This window comes from Glandiceps talaboti, chromosome 12 (genome assembly GCF_964340395.1).
Source record: "Glandiceps talaboti chromosome 12, keGlaTala1.1, whole genome shotgun sequence".
NCBI classification, from domain to species: domain Eukaryota; kingdom Metazoa; phylum Hemichordata; class Enteropneusta; family Spengelidae; genus Glandiceps; species Glandiceps talaboti.
The window spans coordinates 13839148-13862057 of NC_135560.1; the positions used below are offsets into that span (position 1 = coordinate 13839148).

Below are 22910 nucleotides of genomic sequence, written 5' to 3' on the forward strand. Positions count from 1 at the left end.
GAGTTTACAACAAATCAATAGTTGCATCTTTCAATTAACAGAAAACCACAACAAAAATCAAACAGAAGATTAAACAAAATTAGATGTATTTATTTCTCCATCGAAATGTAAGACAAAGCGACTAGACTATTCAAAATTGTTGGCAATATTTTTCAAGCATGGAGTAACTTTAAATTTATAAACCCAGAAACTTTAAAACATCATAATATTAGATAATGTACTGCCAAATTTTATCACGTACACATTCTGTAACAAAAGTATTATATTACATTGTCAAAAACCTCATTCGCTGAATACGTGTGTTTTAACGTAAACGTTTTCTAGCAAACGTTTTGTGTATTTACCAATAGAGGGCGTCCTATACCTCCCAGTATCTCAAAAGTATCCAACATGGCGGTTACAATGATTTACTGGTATGTGCATTGTCGTGTCGAATCATACATAGAATCTGTTGTACTCTGTTAGATTTCCGCTGAAAGCTCAACTTCTCTTCATTGATATATAAATATGATGCAAGGTTTAAAAATAAAAACGTCAAGTTCATGAACAGTTGTCATAATTCTTGTCGTCAACTTCTGGAGTTCACAAAACAAAAACCTGTGCAAACTACATTATATCAATAATCGTATTTGGGATTTTCTTTTAAAATAATTATAGATCGGTGGTATAAAAGTCATGCATGTTATATTCAAATTTTTACTGTAAGTTTATTGATTAAATCATCATTTCGGATATCAACTTGTTCCCCCAAAGGCTTTCGGTCAAAGGGGAACTCCACTCCAGGAAATGAGGGCAATTTCGTAAACTCTGGGTTCTGGAGATTTATTTCAAGATGTCACAGTACATCAGATCAACTTCACGGGATTTGTCAAGAAACATCAAATTGAAACTTGTTTCATATTCACTGTCCTAGCAGTAATACAGATGGATAGAAATTGATGTGCATGACTATTTATCAGAAGATAATATAATAAGCACTTAGGAGTCATGAATATGCATTGTTCATTTAATACATGTGCATGTCTGCTGACACCCATGGGGCACCTCTGGACCACTGCTAACATGTAAGACAGTCACAGAACAATGAATTCGAATTTGAGGAACCAGTTTCATTTTGGCGTTTCTTGAAAATTGCGCGAAATTTAAGCGATATAACAGCATGAAATGTTTCTCCATAACCCAAAGTTTACAAACATTCCTTTATTCCTGGAGGGGCGTTCCCCGTTAGGTTGCGACTTCCCGACTGAAAATAACTGTCTACTATTATAATGTATCTCGATTAATGTTTAATATATTTTCATCTTTATTCTTATAAAACTAAAATTCCATCCTCATCCCCAGCCCCCACCCCCACCACCCCACCAGTAGTCCGCCCTCTCATATTGTTACATAGAAAGTGGCTGTTATCGTGTCGTGCTGACGTGACGTCACAGTATGACTTGTTTCTGATAAGTTCCATCAATATAAGCAAAAAAGGATGACACCATAAAGTTGGCAATGTAGTTAAGGAAATGTGCTTGTTTTATATCTGGAATGAGTTCCCGTAGAATGAATTTTCAACTGCACCTTCTGAACTACCATTTGACGAGGAGTGACTATGTCTTTTCATACCATCATGGCTGGTTAGATTAAAGTGATCTGACCCCATACGACTGCCATTTTGTTTATCCTTCTTACGAGATATGTACATGTAAAGTGCTATGAGGGCAATTACAACAACAATAATTGAAACGGTGATAACTGCAATAACAGAACCACTTGCGTTATTACCCAATTTATTTTTTTGCTCGAATGTCTTTGGATTTTCAGTACCGTTCCCTCTCTTTTCTTCGCTTTCGGTGCGAGATGACGGAGGCGTCTTGTCTGTCGGGCTAGTCGCATAACCGTCTTCGTCTGACGAATCTGGTTCTGAATCAGAATAATCCCCAGACGTTCCAAATGAGTAATACGCGTCTGAGTCCGACTCCGAATTTATCATTGGGTCTGTCTGTTCTGATTGTACTGTGGTTGTGGAACTTTTCTCTTCTTTCTTAGTTGGTGTATGTAATGCATCTGTAATTTTTTCCGTCCGTGTTTCTTGAGTGATGTCACCGCCATCGGTTGTTTTCATCATAGCTTGTGTTGATGACGTTGACTGATATGTGTTCAGAAGTGTTGTCGCGCTTCGAGTCGGCGCGTCAGTCTGAACAGAAGTAGTACTCGATATTGTCGTTGGGGGCGATGTAGTAGTAGTAGTAGTTGTAACCACCGTTACCGTAGTAGAAGGACGTGCCGTTGTTGGAATTGTCACTAAAACCGAAAAGCAATAACATAAGATAAATATCACACCAAGCTAGAGGTAGGCGTATGGTGATGAAATAGCAGCAAACAAAGAGGCCAGTACATCATTTCAACATCAGAATCATGTTTGATAGTAAATCTGAAAACACTTAAAAGGTCACGAAATATTATAAGTATATGATAACAATCGCAAACATCAGCTCAGTACCAGCTGGTTTGTCAATTTCCGATTCTCTGTTATATCCATGCTTTACATACTGTTGATTCTGATCTCTTAATAATGCATTGAATTTCCGACTTTTACCATAGCGGTCTCAGATAGAATTGAAAAAATGATATTACAATATTACCTTGTTGCTCGCAATGTTCCCCAGAATATCCAACTGTACAGGAACAGTTATAGCCGTTAAACTTGTCGACACAAGTGCCGTTATTCTGACACGGACTGCCGACACATTCGTCACTTTCTGTTGGGTATAAAGGAGAACAGAGAAATTAATGGGAAATATTTAAATTTGTCAATTTCATTTGGAAATACTAGGAAATATTTTGACATGTCGATTTCAGTTAACAAATTTAACTAGAATCTCTCTGCACATGAATGCCTAATTAGCTACATTGGTTGGCATTGCTGACAGCTTTTGAAAATACTAGTATCATATACCCATGCCGAGGTCGATCGCTCTTGATGACGCATATACGCTAAATATCACTTGTGATATGGGGCGTTAAATGCACGGCTAATGTTCCATATTGTTCATCAGGTCCATCCATCAGTATTGGTGTAAATCTTCCTGATTCAGAAGAACAAAATACGATTTCACGACGTAACGTTAATGTCAGCTTTTCGTTCGTCGTATCGCCATGAGTGCCGTTCCCGCAATGATATTGACACGAGTCGTAAGACGAGCGTCACGTTGCGGAAACGATACGAACGGTAATACGACGAAGGAAGGGTTGATATTGGGTAAATAACCGGTTTATCATAATGGACCCAGGACTTCAAAGAGAATGCACACACACAAAAAAAACAGCACACACTGGTATGTGTTTCTATTGTCAGATGACATTCATGTGCATGCATATAACTTCTTTGGATTCAATGTTTAAATGGTCGTCAACTGTCATCACAGTTTGGTGTAACTCTTTCATGAATATTTCGACGTACAATTACGGTAGTACAGTAGGTTCTCAAAAAATTCCAGAAAATGTTTTGAAAGATTTGAGTTAACTACGCTTTTCATTTTGAATCTTCCTCTCACAACGTCCATCATATACAGCTATACATATACCTACCAACTTCACAACGGTCTCCTTGCCAACCATCTAGACATGCGCAGACATAGAAATTATCTCCAAGTGAATGGAAGCAAGATCCACCGTTCACGCATGGACTGCTTAAACATTCATTTACATCTTAAAAAGAAAAAAAAACATACAAGTAACTGATAATGTCTTTTTGTCGTTTTCGTTTAAGATGAGTGGCACTTAAATTACGTAACTGAAGCCAAATAGTTGACAAATGCCAGTGTATTTGCAAAATATGTAAATACACACCAAAACATATCAAGAAGCTTGAATGTGTGCGATCTCATCTGTTTAAACTTTCACTGACATATACACGATCACACTTTGTTTGACATGGATCAGATAGACTCACCTCTTTCACAGTGTCTACCTTGCCAACCTTTGGGGCAGGTACAATTGTACATGTTTCTACCATTATAACAAGAAGCTCCATTGATACAAGGGTTACTCACACATTCATCGAAGTCTGACAAGAAAAAACAAACAAACAAACAAATAGAAAATGGCGATTACCGTGAAATACAATCATGTACATGATGATGACAGAGAGAGTTGACAACTTAATCTTTTATCTTCTTTACACGCATCTACTTTCCCACTTTGAATAGTTTCTCGGCAATTTTCGTCTCAAATGTCATGCGCTTGAAAATAATGTACCTCCGCCCGACGGCATGAAGGTTCGTTAAAATCATAAAATCACTTTGAAATTGTTTCATGTTGTTAGGTATAGATGTCTGTAAATTAAAGAAGTTCATAATGATAGTAGAACGGAATATCAATCATACTCTAACAAAACCAACCGTCTCAAATTTGTCACTTTGCCTCGTTTTCTCGTCAGGTTTCGGACAAACCAAAAGGTATTGACCGCAATGATCACATTCGCAATATATCAATCTGTGCTAATCGTTATTTTGAAGAGTATGGTTTTTTAAACATGTCATAGCGGTTTTAGAAGGTGTAGGTCAAGTTCACATGGCACATCCTTGCATTGGGAATTACTGATCTGAGGTCACTAGCCACTGCCTTTCTTCCTTTGAAATGATCTTCACAATATTGACATTTCCTGTCAAAGTTGGTAAATTTTCCAAAATAAAAATTTACTACCAAACCAGAGTGACTATAGAATTTGAATTAGGCAGCACGATGTTTTTCACGCCTTATTTTGTTACATGTTACATAAAACAATACAAAATGATACACCTTATCTTACTGTGAATACAAATCAAAATCACTGTCGATTGAAACAAGAAAGATTCAAACACAAAACTCTTTATTTGTGTTCACAGAGAAATAATTGTAACATTTCAAGTGCGTACATGCTATCAGTGCTTGTATACGTATTCTGTTTGTGTAATTCGTAGCAATAAACGTTGTATTATATGTAACTAACATCTTGCCGCATAAGAGAAACTCTGTAGACGTTCTGCTTTGAGTAACTTGGAAACAAAGAAGAAAAATAAATCCCAATTAAAAAGATTGAGTAAGTGTTTTTCTTCCTATTCCTCACCTTGTTCGCAGTTTGTTCCTTCCCATCCTGAGGGACAATGGCATACATAGATGTCACGACCGGCACCGTGATAACACGTTCCACCATTCTGACACGGTTGGCTTTCACATTCATCGACATCTAACGAGATAAGAGATTTAAAATTAGAGGTGTTCTCACGGTAGCCCTCTGAGATTAACTCTGTTGATAAATGCATGTGAGCTTTCGGAGACATGCAGCCCGCTTCCTCAGATGTCAAATGAATGATTCAGAAGTAAAAATAAGACTGAGATACACAGGTGTGGAATCATACAGGTAAAATGCAAATGAGGTGTAACTTGAAGTGAACTTGTGTAAAGTGTGTAGGAATACAATGCAATACAAGAAAGATGATCTCATAACGCAATGTGGTAATGTGTGTGTACACACAATAAATATAACCACTCTCCTCGAGCGTTAACTTTTAAAAACTCAGATTGGCCCAACCAATCCATTGAAAAAATAGAATATGAAGATTATGCATAAATGCTATCTGTCAACTGTTATTAATGATCTACGTGTCCTTACTTTTACAAATGTCCATTTGGTGGTTTGCGCTACAATCGAATCATCCCAAGTTTTATGAGAATTGATAATACAGATTCGCGACATTTTATATGAATGTGCAGATTTCCATGTAGCCTTTACAATAACCCGTACTTGCCTCGTATAAGGAGTTGTAATGGTTTTGTAAGTGGCTGGTGTAGGCAACATTGAGACTTAAGTGTTTGTAATGGTTTTGTAAGTGGCTGGTGTAGGCAACATTGAGACTTAAGTGTTTGTAACTCACCAATTTCACAGTTTCTTCCTGTCCAACCAGCCACACATTGACAAGTATAATTACCAACTTTATCTATACATGTCCCACCATTGAAGCATGGAGTATTAATACATTCATCGGAATCTAACAAGTGAAATGTCACATATTATAGAAATCAATTTTTTTTTACATTTTGGAGATTCGTGGTCGAAGTCGATCATATATATGACTTAGGTGTTTATATAATTGATTCGTCCATTCGTTATCAGACAGAACCACCCATTCGGTATTTATAATCATGCATTAATTAATCAATCACTTCATTCAATTGCAAGCACTTCAAAAGGATTTATCAGCTGACTGTTTTGTTGGCTTAGGATTATTAATAGTCAGATATAAACGTTGATTATTTGAGCGGTTGATGGATAGATTGATTGGTCACATTATGAAGTCCAACTATCATTTATCATTTATTCCATATTCCATTAACCAACCGATTTCAAAATACAGATTGATTGATTGATTGATTGATTGATTGATTGATTGATTGATTGATTGATTGATTGATTGATTGATTGATTGATTGATTGATTGATTGATTGGTTGGTTGGTTGGTTGGTTGATTGATTGATTGATTGATTGATTGGTTGGTTGGTTGATTGATTGATGTATACAATATTGGCAATATTTAATATTGATCTTAAATTCTATTTCAGGAATTTGTGTGGTTTTGAAATGTACACGAAGAAAAAACTATTTCTTTGACCTTTGTTGAACAATATTTCTCTACTCAGCTATCGCCCTCAGTGGCAATGCACCGTAGTGATCTACTATAGCTAGTATTGTAACATTCCGAATGTGTTGTGTATTTCTCCATGGGTTCACTCACCAATTTCACAATCGTGTCCCTCGTATCCGAACGGGCAAGTGCAGTTATAATCATTAAACAAGTCAACACAGGTACCACCTTGTTCACACGGTACACTTTGACAATCGTCAAAGTCTGCAAAAAAATAAATGGGAAAACAGCACCGCTGGGTTCAATCAATAAAAATACGAATTGCATTTGCGAATTGCGTTTAGGAGAATCGATTTTATGTACACGTTAGTATGATGTCTTTCTGGTGAGAGATCTCCATCAATCGATCCCAGAGATTAAATCACATTTAAGACTCTTGTGTTGCAATGTAAAGTTTTTGAAGGATACAGCAGAAGAGTGCCATGAAAAGACAGGCTTCTGACACTCGAATCACCAAAACACTCAAATTTAACTGCTAATCCTATATATTGTTGATAAAACCAATATCTAAACTACATAAAGTTATAATCGGTGGCACTTTCATAGCCTTTTTATAAATATTATCTTCTAGAACACATGTCTACACTGTTAACTACACTCTAATGTTATCTCAGGTTGTATCTGAATTTGCTCGCTAAGAATATGATGGACTCTAGTTCTTTACAAATTCCATTCAAAAGAAACCCGCCTATAAAATTTAAATGGCTGTATATAAATCCACTGGGCAATTCCTACACTAGAAATTGAACAACTACAATTACTACTACGTCATGTTTGGCAACATTATTAAATGTTTCACATAAACCGATGACTTGTTGACAGAGTCGTTGATAGTGTTCTGTGCATAGATTCACACCACTCTACCAATGATGAATCGGCCCAAAGCTATCAATATTTGCATAGCCGATTTCGTTTGATGTGAAGACATGCACACACTCCGTATGATTACTAGTACTCAGTTTTGTGGTATAATTGCATCTTTTTTGAACAGAAAGCAATCGGTTTATTACACACGAACACTTCTTCTCGGGCCTAAATAAACTATTTCGTCTTTTAAAGTGGCCATATGGGTGAGGATTGGGTATTTATTTTGGCTGTTTAATTTCTAAAATAATTTTATCATGGCTTCCTACTTGCAAAATCAATATGAACCAACATAGACTAAGTCCTTGTTTGTAACTCAATACAGTGCAAAAACCTATTAAATAAATAGTATAAAATGTTTGTTATTGTACGGACAATAACAGAACTTTACACACTTATCATCAGTCTTTTGCTATTTATTGAGTTACAAACATGGTCTTGGCATATATTGTTTCATGTTGATTTTTTCAAGTAGGAAGCCATGATAAAATGTTTATCAATTAAAAATCCGAAATAAATACCCATATGGTCACTTTAAGTAAGTCAGTAAGTGAAGTATAGTTGTTTATATATATTTTTTTTTATCTAGTTAATATCTGTTCGTATCAATTCTCCCTGTTTGGCCTTTACACACACGTCGTTGTTCGCTCAATACATAGATTTTTTAAAAAGCAAGTCCTCACCGAGTTCACAATTATCCCCAATCCATCCGGTTGGACACGAACAGTTGTAGTATCCAAGTCCATCGATACAAGATCCACCATTTTCACACGGAGAACTTAAACACTCGTCGACCTCTACGGGACAGGAATCAAATTTGGATTACAAATGTTCCAATTATCTTCTGCAACTAACTTAACTATTTGTCTAACCGCAGAATTAGTGGTAAAAATTGAAATACCAAACTTTTTTCAAGTAACTACTACAACTTATTTTAACAATACAAGTTTGCATACAACAATACTTTATTGACAACTCTTTCTTTTCAAACAGGACATCATTGTAAAGACTTTGGTTGCTACGTCGAGAATAAAATTGCTTTCACCGCAGAACTTCCAGGATGTTTCCAGGGTATATACAGAGTAGACTATTCAGAAACTGACACTTCGTAAATTCATATGCTCTACTGAGAGGCTGAAAATGACCAATAGTTCATATTTAAACATACAGGTTACTCCTGGAATCTTTTCCACACATGACCTGGATTGACCTGTCCTGTCCTGACTTGACCTGACCTGAGAATATGGATACTCCATATGTACTTACCAAGTTCACAGTTTTTGCCTTCGTACGCATCAGGACAAGTACAGTTGTGGTAACGGACTCCATCGATACACGTGCCGCCATTTTCACATGGATTGGATTCACAATCATCAATGTCTAGAATTTGCACAAAAAAAATTGTGAGTGAGTGAGTGAGTGAGTGAGTGAGTGAGTGAGTGAGTGAGTGAGTGAGTGAGTGAGTGAGTGAGTGAGTGAGTGAGTGAGTGAGTGAGTGAGTGAGTGATCGATTGATCGATTGATCGATGGGTCATTTCTAGGGACCTACTTCTGTCAGTTTGGTCAATGCACCTTTTCATAACAAAATGGATCACATAAAATAGATATACAATACTTCACATGACAATCAATGGAAACTTTCGGGGTCGCAATTAAAAGAGTGATATTTAGTTTCGTGTTACTTCAAATGCATTAATTTGTGAGAAATTCTATTTACCTATTATGCAACTCTTGCAGCTTCTCTGGCAGTTTGCCAACATGTAGTACGGGTTTTTCTCACATTCGCCAAGTTTGGCCCACAATGGACAGTGTTCACTGATATCTTTGCAAACTGAAAGATGTATAGAAATATGTATGTTGTTATTGTGTATGCTGTGTAAACTATTTAAAGATAGCCCGTACGACTTAATAAGTCAAAAGTTTGGTTTTTTTTACATAGCTATGTGGATGGTGGAAATTGGTATTTATTTGGAACTGTTTATGCTATTGTACGTACCGAAAGTGATTTGTAAACAAAATCAATCACGAATAATCAAACTATTTACTTATGCAAGGTAATACTTTCAATATAAGAGGAAGAGACAAATGCATGCACAAACAGGATGTGACGTAGTGATTACGTGTGTTGACGTATTCACAGAGGACGTGACGTAGTGATTACTTGAGTTTATCCAGTTGTTTACAAATCATTTCCTTACATACAATAACAAACTTGACACAATTTCTTTTAGTATTTGTTGTAATTAATTATTGGGTTACAAACACAGACTTGCAACTGATCTGTGTTATTTAATATTCTTTTACTTCAAGTACAAAAAAACAACATAATAAAGTTGATTATTCGAATCATTAAATATTTTGTAAGCTCATTAAGTTCCAGGAAGAACCATTCACTGAAGTAAGAACAGTTGCATTAAAATTTCATAGACTTGGGGACACCAACCTTGTCATAGTTGCCTTTAAAAGGGCAAAGTTTGTTATGACATATGCTATAAACTATTTATATCATGCACGAGCCGAGTTATTGTCTTTTTTGTCCGTCTTCCCATTTGAATGTACCTCTATTTTGCTCATGTTGTGGTGTTTATTTTGTACAATTTTATTGTTGGAGCTTGTTAATGGGACTAGTCACACAGGTCATCCTTGTAAATAAAATAAATAAATAAATATGGATTATATGTCCTGGTCGTTGTACGTCACGAGAATCCCTGTCTACGTCACTGGTTCTGCTGTGCTCGTAAAATTTGTCAAAATGTTACAAATCATCGCCATTATTTTTCCCGATGTTTCATACATTTTGCTTGAGGAGGTTTAATAATATTATTCTCCCACATTTTTCTTCATTCAGCCGGAAATTACTCGTGACCTAAGGGGCTTTGTCAGTACTCGTCTGGCGATTTGTACTAACAAGGCCCCTTAGGTCACTCGTATTTTCCTTGGCTGAACGAAAACAAATATTGGGAAATAGTACATAATTATTAGCTCATGGCAAGTCGTAACAGCTTGTAGAGTAAATGTATCCATATGTGAAACAAATTCAAGTCAACAATTTACAAATCAGTTATTAAAAAAGTACTCGGCTTTGGTTTCTCCACTCTCTGTTATTTAACATTGACCACGGTAAAATGTAAGCACCCGGGAAAGGGAGAATTTCATGGGGATAGTTCACAACAAGTAACAAACCATGGATATTATGACTTGTTATTATTTTAACTTTGTGTCATAAATCTGATAATGTTTAGTTCTGTCATACAAGTAGGCCCTGGAGAAAATTCTGGGGTCTGTGTTTAAAACGAAGGGTTATATTTTTCCCAACAACAAATATTATGTATTTCGAATGACGCAAACATACAAAAATGGTGACGGTATTAGAGCTAGCGAGAAAATTTATCTTATCAGCATTTTTAACCGTTTAAAATACGTAGTTATTGTTTTTTTATCTCCCCTGTGTAATGCAATACATTATGCTGACATTCATGACGTGTCGCCCATGAGCGTGCATTCGGTTCACTTTAATTTCTCGTGGCTATTTTTTAAAATGTAGTCTGATTAATACTATGCCTCGTTGGTTTTTCATACTGTATGATAACAATAAGATTACGTTGAAAGAAACCAATCAAATCTGTTTGCTGATTCTTATTCGATAACGACCCAAAATGATTCATTGCCCTCACAACCTACATCACACGAAGTTTCATCTACAAAAATCTGAAATCTTTTTTTTCGAGTCTGCTCGATTTTCCAGGGCCAGTCTCCCGAGTATGTTACAAATGACAATAATTCCACACAAGTGAGACAGTAGGGTACTGTATTTAATTACAAGACATTGCAAAATGGGACGGTATTGTATGTGTTGTGTAATTGTTCGCCGATTGGTTTGATATGAGCATTTCCGATATATCTCGGTCAGTTTATATCAACCCCAAATCTGTGTACAGTAATCGCCAATAGATGTATCGGGTAAACAAGCAACACGGGACTTATCATATGGACAATTATCACTCCCCGATGAACAGTGAGGGCAATTTGTAGGAACAATAATGAGGCCATCGGAACGATTGCTTGATAATACTTTTTGATATGTCTACGATGATAGATGCGATCATATACGAAGCGTGCAGCGATTTCTCGAGATATCCGCCTCATTATCAACAGTAGATACCTTAAGAACGGAAATTCCTGATTGGAATCATTTTTATTGCGAGTATAATTACGACTTGTCTGAGGTAGGATGTAAATAACCTCTGCGTGAAATAGTAGACTGTTTTCACAAATACTATTAGCTGTAGCGTGGACGATGACCCGATATGCACAAACTTCGTCCGAGCTTTCGCGTTTTACTCACATCATATTACATATCAAAACGATGCCGACAAAATGTAATATAGGTATCATATATGTATTAGCCCAGCCTACCCAGACCCCTGTGATATTACTATAAAAATCGTCCAAAAATAATGATGAGCGGTGAACAACAAACGGTATAATTCTGATTTATTGCCATAATGTAGATGAATGTCATCAACATTGAACAGTGTTTATTGTTGGAACTAAATTTGCCGTAAATGACGTGTTATAAGCGAAGTACATGTACCAAGCTGGTCCAAGCTACACAAATTCATGACGCAATTGGGGTTGTAGCGTAAGAAATATTATTGTAATAGTCGCGCCACGAACGTCTTTCAACTGCGTTAAAAGTTAGTTTTTGTTAATCTTTCAACTGCGTTAAAATATAATTTTTGTTAATGACTATTATTTTGAGGACAAAGCCGTGTCCTTTGGGTACAATGCTATTCGATAAACTGTTACAACTATGCTATCATTTTTGAGCGGTCAGATTGGTGGAAAAGGAAGTCTTCGGGGCGGGCCCGAACGATTAACACTGTTCAGAGTTGAAACTATACTTAATTTTGAGTTATTTAAAGTCACATAATGTATACCTGCATCGACACACGCAGCACAGCTCTTTTTACAGTAAGAAATCATATATTTGGGATTGCGTTCACATTCACCTATACCAGACCAATAAGGGCAGTTCTTGTTTTCGTCACCACACTCTGGTTAATGAAATAAAAAACAAAAGAACTGGGTCACAAGATAATCACTACCCCAGAAACGAGGTAAGTTTAGAGAGTCAACTGGGGAGCACGTTGGGGTTTTTTATGTCTCAAACAATGAATTCTTAACAGGCACTGATAGTACACAAATTAAATAAATAAATCTTATCTCACTGCGAAAGCAACACACATCATTGCCACATATCCAAAAATACCAGAACAGACGAGACATATCAGTGACTCTGGTCAAAATACAGACACTGGCCATATAGAACATATCATTATATGAATATCAATGTCAGTTCTCTGGTCTGTTTTAATATTGAGTCGTTACAATTTTTCGTTCTTACATATAAGCTTGCAGACGTAAGAACATCGTGTTAACTAGTTGGTTTTCTCTCTGTCTCTGTCTCTCTGTCTGTCTGTCTCTATGTCTCTGTCTCTCCTCTCTCTGTCTCTGTCTCTGTCTCTCTGTCTCTGTCTCTGTCTCTGTCTCTCTGTCTCTCTCTCTCTCTCTCTCTGTCTCTGTCTCTCTCTCTCTCTGTCTCTCTCTCCCTCTCTCTCTCTCTCTCTCTCTCTCTCTCTCTCTCTCTCTCTCTCTCTCTCTCTCTCTCTCTCTCTCTCTCTCTCTCTCTCTCTCTCTCTCTCTCTCTCTCTCTCTCTCTCTCTCTCTCTCTCTCTCTCTCTCTCTCTCTCTCTCCAGAACACCTTCCCATGACATACACTGTGGCGACGACTATATTTACTTGAACGGTTTAGAGTCTCTTGTCGTCGTTGAAATGTTTTAAATGAAAGACCTGCTCAAGCTATTGACTTTACTAGTACACCGAAAGGAGGAACCAAATTTGAGTTAATTTAACAAGACATAGTAAATATTTCAAATGAAAGTTTTGACTCACTTTCTTTTCAACAAAAATTGCAATCATCAAGTGACGTCCCATAAATGAATTTGAACATTTACTCTTAGAGCCTAAGAATTGTAAGGTTGTCAATTCACTGAGTTACAAATATAAATTGAAATTGAGAAGAGTTGTTTTAATTAGAGCTGATAAATCTAAGCGTTCACTTGAACGGCGGAGCCATCTAGATATATCACATTTCTTTTATTATTAAATACCTGGATTAAGATCATACGAATTGAACTGTAAGAAATGCCGACCTGTCGAATTTCGTTTAGATGAATTGATCAGTTTTTTTTAATATCCCACTTCAAATATGCCAAAAGCTTATTAAATTACACTTAGCTCAAATAAAGGATTTGAATGAGCCGCCCATGTTTATTGTTTTCATTTGGTTTAATATACTGCCACATTCTTGATAATTTGCGATATTAACAGATAAAACCGACTGCAAGATATCATTCACGACATGGTCGTAGTAAAGTAGTACGCCTCAAATTAAATTAATTATATCTTCATCTCCTTCTTTGCATGTATCGTTAATATTTCTTTGGCTATAACTAGGTTTATTAAGCTCATCCAGTTCTCAGTCTATCTTGTTGGTGTATGTGGCATGTTTTGATCAATTTATGTTCAAGGAATGCTGAGTAGAGGGAAAATTGGGGTGATACAAAGGGAGGGGCGAGCATGCATACAGACAGGGAAGAGAGGGGGAATTAATGGGAGAGAGCTGGAGGAGAAAGTGGAAGGCATAAACCATATGTCTGGAAGAGACTGTACATAAATATATCTGCATCTAAACACGCACGTATGTATGTATGTATGTATGTATGTATGTATGTATGTATGTATGTATATATGTGTGTGTGTATGTATGTATGTATGTATGTATGTATGTATGTATGTATGTATGTATGTATGTGTATGTATGTATGTATGTATGTATGTATGTATGTATGTATGTATGTATTTATGTATGTATGTATGTATGTGTGTGTGTCTGTGTCTGTGTGCCTGTCTGTGTCTGCTCATAGACCCTCCACTATGGTCTGCCTGAGTGTTTGTATCTATGTTTCTGTATGTAAAGGTTTGAAGATTAGAAGAATTTAGGGAATGATTGTTTATACTCAGACCACCAAACAACTAAGTATACCTTCTTCACAGTGTTGTCCATCGTAGCCAGAAGGGCATGAACAGTTGTAGGAACCAATGGAGTCTATACAAGTACCGTTGTTCTGACAAGGGTTGCTGATACAGTCATCATAATCTACCATTGGAAAGAGTAAGAAACCATCGTTAAGCAAAAGAAAGCCACTATTGTGTGAATTCGAAGAGAGGTTGATATTTACCACCATTTGAAAACATACAACTTGATGTATTAAGGTGTGTAAGTAGTTACTACCAAACCAGAGAGACTATAGAGTTTTAGTTCGATGGCACGCTGTTGTTTTACATCACAGAACTGTTTTGGTACAATTACACAAACAAAATACGGGCACTGATAGAACAGATGCACATGAAATGTACATCTCACGATGTGAACACAAATAAATAGTTTGTGTTTGAATCTTCCTTGTTTCATCCGACAATGATGTTGATTTATGTTCAAAATGAGTGAAAATGTATCATTTATATGCTACCGCGCTATCAGTGTCTAGATCTGTATTTTGTTGTATGCAATTTGTAACAAATAAACCTCACTGTGTAAGACGTAAACACCGTGCTGCCTAATTGAAACTCCATAGTCACTGTGGCCTGCTGGTAGTACTTTGAATTCAAAGACTTGGTTTGACGTCATAGTACAAAAAAAAACATTTCTTAACATCGCCTAGGGCGAAGATTATATTCCTGTTTAGTTTCGAAGAGATACAAAGAACTTGAAAATAACCACATATCAATTTGGCGCTCAGTCCTGAAATCCTATAGAAAGACGTATGCGTCGAAAGAGTAAATGCCTATAGGATATGGGGTATGTGAATGCTTGCGTTTACAATGGCTGCAATGGATTGGATCCCGGGGGATTGTATGCTCCCCAAGGAGTTGAGGAAGAAATAGGAATGTTGTGCATCTATAAATACATGTCAGGGGTAATAACGTTATAGCGCTTTGAGCACAGTGTGGGAAAGCGCTATAAGAAACCAATACCTTTATTATTCATCAGTGATGATTAAAAAAAAAACTCGATTCCACTACTGTCACCACATTGATGATTTTAAAGATATTGGTTGTCTTCTACTACTACCACATTGATGTGTGTGAAGGCAAAACGTGAATTAATTCCCGTGATTGGATCTAATTAGCAGAGCTGATTGTCACAAAGACTAGAGAGGAGTGCACTACTGACATTGTCGGGACCGAAGTCAACATATCCACTCCACCACATTGTCTCCAATATCCTACCACACTGTTCCCCTTTCACTCGTGTGATCATGAGACCCACTCCTCTCCTGACACTAACTAATAATTGATTCTTTGCATGGTTGTCAGCAACAATTCTACTGATACATCTATGTTCTGATTTTACTGTACAATGGTGGCTATGGTTGGATGTTTCAGCAGTGGGACGTGGAACTGGTGGCAGAGGTGGGATGCCAAAATCACAAAATAACTAGCTTAAGTTAGATAATAGAATTAGCCAAGAAAGTAAAATGTGCTCGTACAACGTCATACGTCAGTTTCCTTCGGGCCCCTCCCAACAGAGGCAGTTTCCCTTCAGCTTTCACCTTCACCCTCGGGAAACAGTCTGTGTTGGGTGACCTACAGTCCCTTGAGGAAACAGATGTATGATGTTGCCCTCGCGATCAGTCAACATGTGTATAATGTGACTCTCCCCAAACACCTATTTTCTAAAATATGGCCCTCCTCGAGAAATAATTTGCAAAATATGACCCCTGGTAATTCCCTGCCCCCCCCCTCCCCCGCAATTACTGAAGGGTCCCTAAGCATATTTAAGATATCAATTACGTCATCCATCATACCATCATAGCAATGTAGGATCATATAAAAAGTGTGCGTCGCTTTAAAGCATTGCCTAGCAACGGATATACATCACTGCTAATAACACGTCTCTGGTTTTTGATTGTTTTTCCTGACATTCATGTTTTATATACTTCGCACTGTTCATGTAGATTTTGAAGATATCTCAAACTATTTCACTCAATCGGGCAACAGAATGGTAATAAAATCCGCCTGACTCTTTTGTCAGAGTCGGAGAGGATTAGTTCGTGCCTGTTAACAATGGTGGCAAGGCAGTTATAAAAGTAAATGTTCACCGTGCATGTCGAAGACGGCATGGATTGTAAATCGATACAAGTACTTTATGCAATCATGTCATATCAGATACGAGACCAACTGATGGCACTACGACTCTATTTGTGGACCCCATTTACTGTCGTTTCATGATTAAAGTACATCTAGTCTCCTAAGTTTAATCTTCAGACGAAAGGTTAAAATTGCATGCTATTATTGTCACAGTTGTGATAATAATTCCATATGATGTAACATGTTCGATAAATCTACAATCATGACATCCCTTTCCTTTGCATGCCCCGTGTTGTTGTTGTTGTTGTTGTTGTTGTTGTTGTTGTTGTTGTTGTTGTTGCCTTTCATTCTCAGACTATCTTTGGTCTGAGGTGATCTGAACTTTATTTAATAATTGCTGCGTTTTACATGGAAATAAAGAACAGTGTATGCCCGATAAAAGCTGATTTACACATGCATTGCCTTGAAGTCAAATGTCACTGTATAGTTATGGTACCTTTTATAACACCTCACTGTCGAAGTTTCGTTAGACTAAATCACTGCATTTCCGATTATGAAAACACTGTCACCGAGAATTAAAATTCTTTACGACTTATCTCTGAACCAGCTTTACGAAGGTTCTCTCGGTGTCATTTTTTCCTGTCGTAATGCCATTAATAAAGTCCCCTTCCCAATAAACAAATCTATCAATGTCGATTGGCTAAGATAGGAAAATAATGTAAATGTAGCGTGACTCACCAGTACATTGTTGACCTAATAATTTGAAATCGTCTATGGCAATATCAGCTAACGACCCTCGTCCCCGGGTAGCTTCAAACGCGATCTTGAATGAAGGACAAAGACATACGTTTTTATTACCCTTTCATTAATTTCTCGTTATACATAAAGCAAACTGTCTCACTGCTTCACATTATAATTGTGTTACTCCACTCGCAAATCAATAATTGTCTCGTCAAAGGGAAGAGAATCGAAACTAAAGGGAAAACATCCCTAGAATATGACGTGGCTATTAATCATATTGATAATTACTAAACACATTATGATGACAGTAAAGCAGTACGGTACAAGGCTGGAAAATACAACATTATTACGGATGCAATCAAAATTTGATTTCGAAGCAAATTGCTGTTGTTCTTTAAATGGCAGCGATAAATGAGAAAGTCCTTGACATTGCGATTTGATAAATTGAAGCGACCATGTGCAGTTTCAGAATGAATGTCGTTGTTATTCGCATCCTTCGGCATTGACGGACATATTTTATGTGAAGTTCAGGTGTCGGTGGTTTTTGTCAGATTACCGCGTCTACACATTATACGTGGTCACAATAAATATACTTCAAAACTGGAAATTTTCGTCTGCATGTGATTTTTTTCTCACTTCTGTCACAGGGAAAAGAGAAAAGCTAACAAAATGTAGCAGTCACCGATTAATGCTTTTTCCCCACGCAAACTTCAATCTCGGGAAGTCATTCGCAGACCAAATTTCGGCAGACGGTCAACTAGGGGAAACTAGCAACATTTCTACAATACTTGGTTTATTCTCCACGATTTCCGCGTTGATTATCCAATATTTTTGTTAATAACAGAAAATCAAACTAATAGTATGCTTTTTGAACGATGAAAGTGACATCGTCTGTAACAGAACCCCCCCCCCCCTCCCGTATATTCAGTGTGCATAATTTACTCATGTCATTTACATAAAATACATCGTTCACTAAAACTTTGAAATCGGCGTCGACACAATAACTAATTAGTAAATAGCAATGCTTAGTAACAGAAACTTGAGTTTGTCGATTTTTGTTACTCCAAATATCATGCCATAAATGTAATTTACAATGACTTATGTTCAGTTGAAACTTGGAATGGTACAAGAATGCATCAGTGCAAAAAATACCGCCAAGAACCATAAAGTTACAGACTTTGCCTTTTTAAAGAAAAATCACTCCAATATACATATTATTAATTATAACAGTTAATCAATGAAAATTTCACACATACCTGAAATGGTCCTTGGACTTCGCTAATATCAATTTCAGCCCCTATCCAGGCATTGCCTTGGTTGCCGGCTTTTTGCCATCTCCTCTTACCATATGTGTTACCAGTGTCTGTCCATTTCACGTGAACAGCAAGTTCACCTATAAATGCTCCGTACATGTGATAAAAGAAAGAGACTTGGCATGGACCTGGTTGTTTGGTGAACTCCCGGCTAACTAACATGGCTTTTGTGTCCCGTCGTGGCCCCGTCGCCTCTATATACATATAGGCTCCTGTCAAGCAAAGAAGAAAACGGTCCAAGATGGTTACATCAAACTTTTGATGCGTGTACAAATTCTAGTGCCAGTTACAGATGACAAGATAATTGTATGAATATGATACCGAAATTTGAGAATTATTGTCACTCCACATCAAGACTACTGATAAATTCTGTCTGTGTATAGAAGGAAAGTTAACACAACGATCGAAATGAACGTACAGAGAAAGTATATCTGCTGAAACGGACAATTGACCAAATTATTGAAGGGGTATTTTTTTTGCTATTGTTGTTGTTGTTGTTGTTGTTGTTGTTGTTGTTGTTGTTATTATTATTATTATTAGTGTTGTTGTCTTCTGGTGGTGCTGATGGTGCTGGTGGTCGTGCTGATGGTGCTGATGGTGGTGGTGGTGCTGATAGTGGTGGTGGTGGTGGTGGTGGTGGTCATCGTGCTGACAATCGTGGTGATGGTGTGGCGGTGGTAGTGGCAGTGGTTGTGCTGGTCGTCGTGTTGTTGTTGCTGTTGTTGATGTAGTTGTTGTTGTTGTTGTTGTTGTTGTTGTTGTTGTTGTTGTTGGTGGTGGTGGTGGTGGTGGTGGTGGTGGTGGTGGTGGTGGTGGTGGTGGTGCAATTGTCGTTGTCGTTTAAAGATCGTCGTCTAATATTGACATTGTCTTGTGGTTCAGTAGAAAGACCCTATGACAGGTAACTCTTTAATTAATCGTGGTAATTTGTTAAACTCGTGTGGTTTACCTTCTGAGGTTCCAAAAGTATGATCTCTGTTTGGTCCAGTACGTCTCGTTGGAGTCTTGCCTCGCCCCATTATCCAGTCAAAATGGTCTCCTTTCTCTTGTGTAAAATTACATAAGTCTTTAGTTTCAAATGTACAATCGTAAGCCACATCTGAAATAGAAAAAAAAATCCACGGAATGATGAAAATAGTAATAAGCTTGTTTTATCTCAATTTAGTGAAAGTTGTTGACCTTATAGTATGTGATGTGAATGTAATTCACTGTTTTGTGTCCAACTGAAATAAAAAGGGACTCTGATTTCTTTAAGAAAGCATTGAATATAATGTGAGATTGACGTCATACAAACTTAGCCTTCTCTCAAATCAAAGGAACTCATTCAAATAACAGTGCAAGATAACTTTTTCTTATACACAAAGATAGATAGATAGATAGATAGATAGATAGATAGATAGATAGATAGATAGATAGATAGATAGATAGATAGATAGGTAAATAAATAGAGAGAGATAGATAGATAGATAGATAGATAGATAGATAGATAGATAGATAGATAGATAGATAGATAGAGAGAGAGATAGATAGATAGAGATATATATATAGAGAGAGAGATAGATAGATAGATAGATAGATAGATAGATAGATAGATAGATAGATAGATAGATAGATAGATAGATAGATAGATAGATAGATAGATAGATAGATAGATAGATAGATAGATAGATAGATAGATAGGATATGCCAAAAGACATGTTGATAACGTGTCTTTTATTTTGGCGCAAAATGTAAAATAGTTACGTCTGAAAATGTAAGAAAAGAGTATAAACGAAGGATGCACAATCAACGATAATTTGATGTGACTTGCACGGCGTGTTTTATCCTTTGAATAGTCTGCGAACACGATACTGTAACAATTAGAAGTTTACACAGTGTTTTCATCAGTTTGGAGTAACACGACACAGCCGTTTTCACATGACCATACAATTCAATGAATGGTTTCGTTAGTCTTACACTCTAATCATCAAATATTAGCATTTCTCCTGTAACCATGACAACTTCAAATTGCATACCAGGCGTTATCAATCAACTGTGTGTTTTGCTACAAATTTCACAATCTTTCAATAGCGTCTTACAGTTTTCTGACACAAACTGAGTAGTTGGTACTTATTACCGTTTGATAACTTGCAACCTCAAGGAAAGATTGTCACGGCAATGTTAAGTATACTCGTATTTCATCGACGTAGTCACCGTTACAAAAAATTTCGTATTTAAATTGTACATGTTGGAACGGTTGCGACATAGACATTGTCATTGGTAATGGTTGCAGATAGTAAAAAGATATTGGAAATTGAGTTGTTGTTGCCATGAATACGCTAGAGGTAGTAAGATTTGTGTTTTACTATAAAAGCCATGTCACCTAAAACAGAGGGTCATCGTGTTGGACTACTAAAATAGCTACATTTCACCGTCTCGTAGGACAAAAATTTCTCCACTGTCGCTATTCTGTCAATAATGTGGCGCCTATCCGCTAAGAAAATGTAACAGTGTTAGTAATATTTTTTGTCGAGGGGGAAATGTTAGGAAAATGTGTGACTAGTCAGCCAATGAACTGCAGCAAGGATATAGTAACATGTTTGTCTAGCGAACCGATGAACTGTAACAATGTTAGTAAGATTTGGCCAGGCGGTTCTCTATTTAGGGTGACATGGTTTTCGATGTAAATGCATAAAAGGCCAGAAAGGTCAATAAGTGTATTTATATGTACCTCTGACTGTGATGCTATCAATGGCGATATCACCAAATACTCCATTGCCAGTCACAGCCTCGATCACGACCTAAAATAAAAACATACATTACAATTTCTTTAAGGTGATCATAAAAAATGTGATGTTCAAAATAGTGAAGTACAGCACCAGCAACCCAAGCGTGGGTAAAATCCCACACCGAAGGTCCAACATGGCGGGAAATGTATTATGATTTTTATGGCAAGTGTATATTAAAATGCAAAAGTTGTAATTGAAGTATTATTTTTTCGGTCAGACAACCAACAATATAAACACTGAAAATGATTAAAAATAACAATGGTTAGACGGTGTACATAGTAATCGGGGATAGATTTTATCCATGTAGTACATAGGTGAAATTGTGATCGCGTTAGGGGCGCTGTTTTCAGGGTGCGGACCCAAAACTAACTTGGTTGGATTCTTTGTATCATATTATGTGTACAGCTTCACAAATGCGTTTACCCACATGTGATTCAATACTGTTCAGGATGTACGATATTAGGATTTAAGTCATTCTATCTAACAAAACAGTTTCAGATAACGTTCCACTTGAAGCTTGGTCAGCTTTAAGGCATGCCATTACTAAATTTCCCTTTCAAGTACTAACAGAATTCAACCAATTACGAAGTGAAAGAAAGTAACGTGTCACTGGAAACACCAGAGAGAAATAAGGACATCTTAACATTCTTACCCGAAATGTTTCATCCACGGGAAGCCGTACTTCTCCAAGAACCCATTTGGCACCTTTATTCTTAAATCTGGCCCATTCTGGTTGATTAAGTTCACCAGTACCATTAATCAAAATGTAAACTTTAAGTGAGCCAACGTGTCTACCATACATATAGTACCAAAATCGAAATATCTGTGTAAAGTTGGTTGAGAAAATAGGACTTGCTAGTCTCGCGAGAGTTCCTTTCATTCGTGGCTTTACTTTCCCTGCTTCAGTGTAAGAAGCTCGTGCACTCAAGAAATATCCCTCTGTTTAAAACAAATTTTAAGAAAAACATGAAAAACACATGAACACCACGAAAACAGATGGTATATTCTGTGCAAAAAATCTAAAATGAAAATGGCTTACGTAAGAATACATCGTTTGCTAAAAAAAAAGTCATAGTTGAATTAAGAACTTCGCTTGCAACCAAAAAATCATTGAAAAATCAAAAATAATGATATTTCGTAAGGGAGCCTTCACTAATTACAGGAGGGGGATGGTCGGAAGAATGGGGTAATATTTTACAAATAGGTTCTCGGGGAGGGTCACATTTTCCACAAATGCAAAATCCCACCACTGCCACCATTATATCAGAACATATCAGTCAAATAGCTTCTGACAACCATGCAGTGAATCAATTCAATTTGTTATTAGTTGTGGTG

At 36.8% G+C, this 22910-nt stretch overlaps 1 protein-coding gene across 1 annotated transcript; it reads right to left on the bottom strand.

Annotated features, from left to right (window-relative positions):
• Positions 1-123: 123 nt before the first annotated feature.
• On the bottom strand, positions 124-22377 carry LOC144442966 (uncharacterized). Its single transcript, XM_078132340.1, has 17 exons — positions 22228-22377; positions 21518-21587; positions 19757-19906; positions 18751-19019; positions 17492-17576; positions 14646-14759; positions 12477-12593; positions 9254-9367; positions 8803-8916; positions 8220-8333; positions 6763-6876; positions 5904-6017; positions 5096-5215; positions 3941-4054; positions 3577-3696; positions 2631-2747; positions 124-2289 (listed from the first exon to the last, which is right to left on the bottom strand). The coding sequence occupies exons 1-17, from the start codon at positions 22375-22377 to the stop codon at positions 1523-1525; spliced, it is 2763 nt and encodes a 920-aa protein (XP_077988466.1). The 3' UTR covers positions 124-1522.
• Between the last annotated feature and the right edge of the window lie 533 nt (positions 22378-22910).

What these genes read in the sequence shown, in the direction of transcription:
- LOC144442966 (XM_078132340.1), bottom strand. Translation starts at nt 22,377, where the DNA reads ATGTATGGTAGACACGTTGGCTCACTTAAAGTTTACATTTTGATTAAT. An exon ending in TACTTTTGGAACCTCAGAAG is followed by an intron (nt 19,020 to 19,756) that starts GTAAACCACACG and finishes TTTGCTTGACAG; the next exon opens with GAGCCTATATGTATATAGAG. An exon ending in ATTAGGTCAACAATGTACTG is followed by an intron (nt 14,760 to 17,491) that starts GTGAGTCACGCT and finishes TTCCAATGGTAG; the next exon opens with ATTATGATGACTGTATCAGC.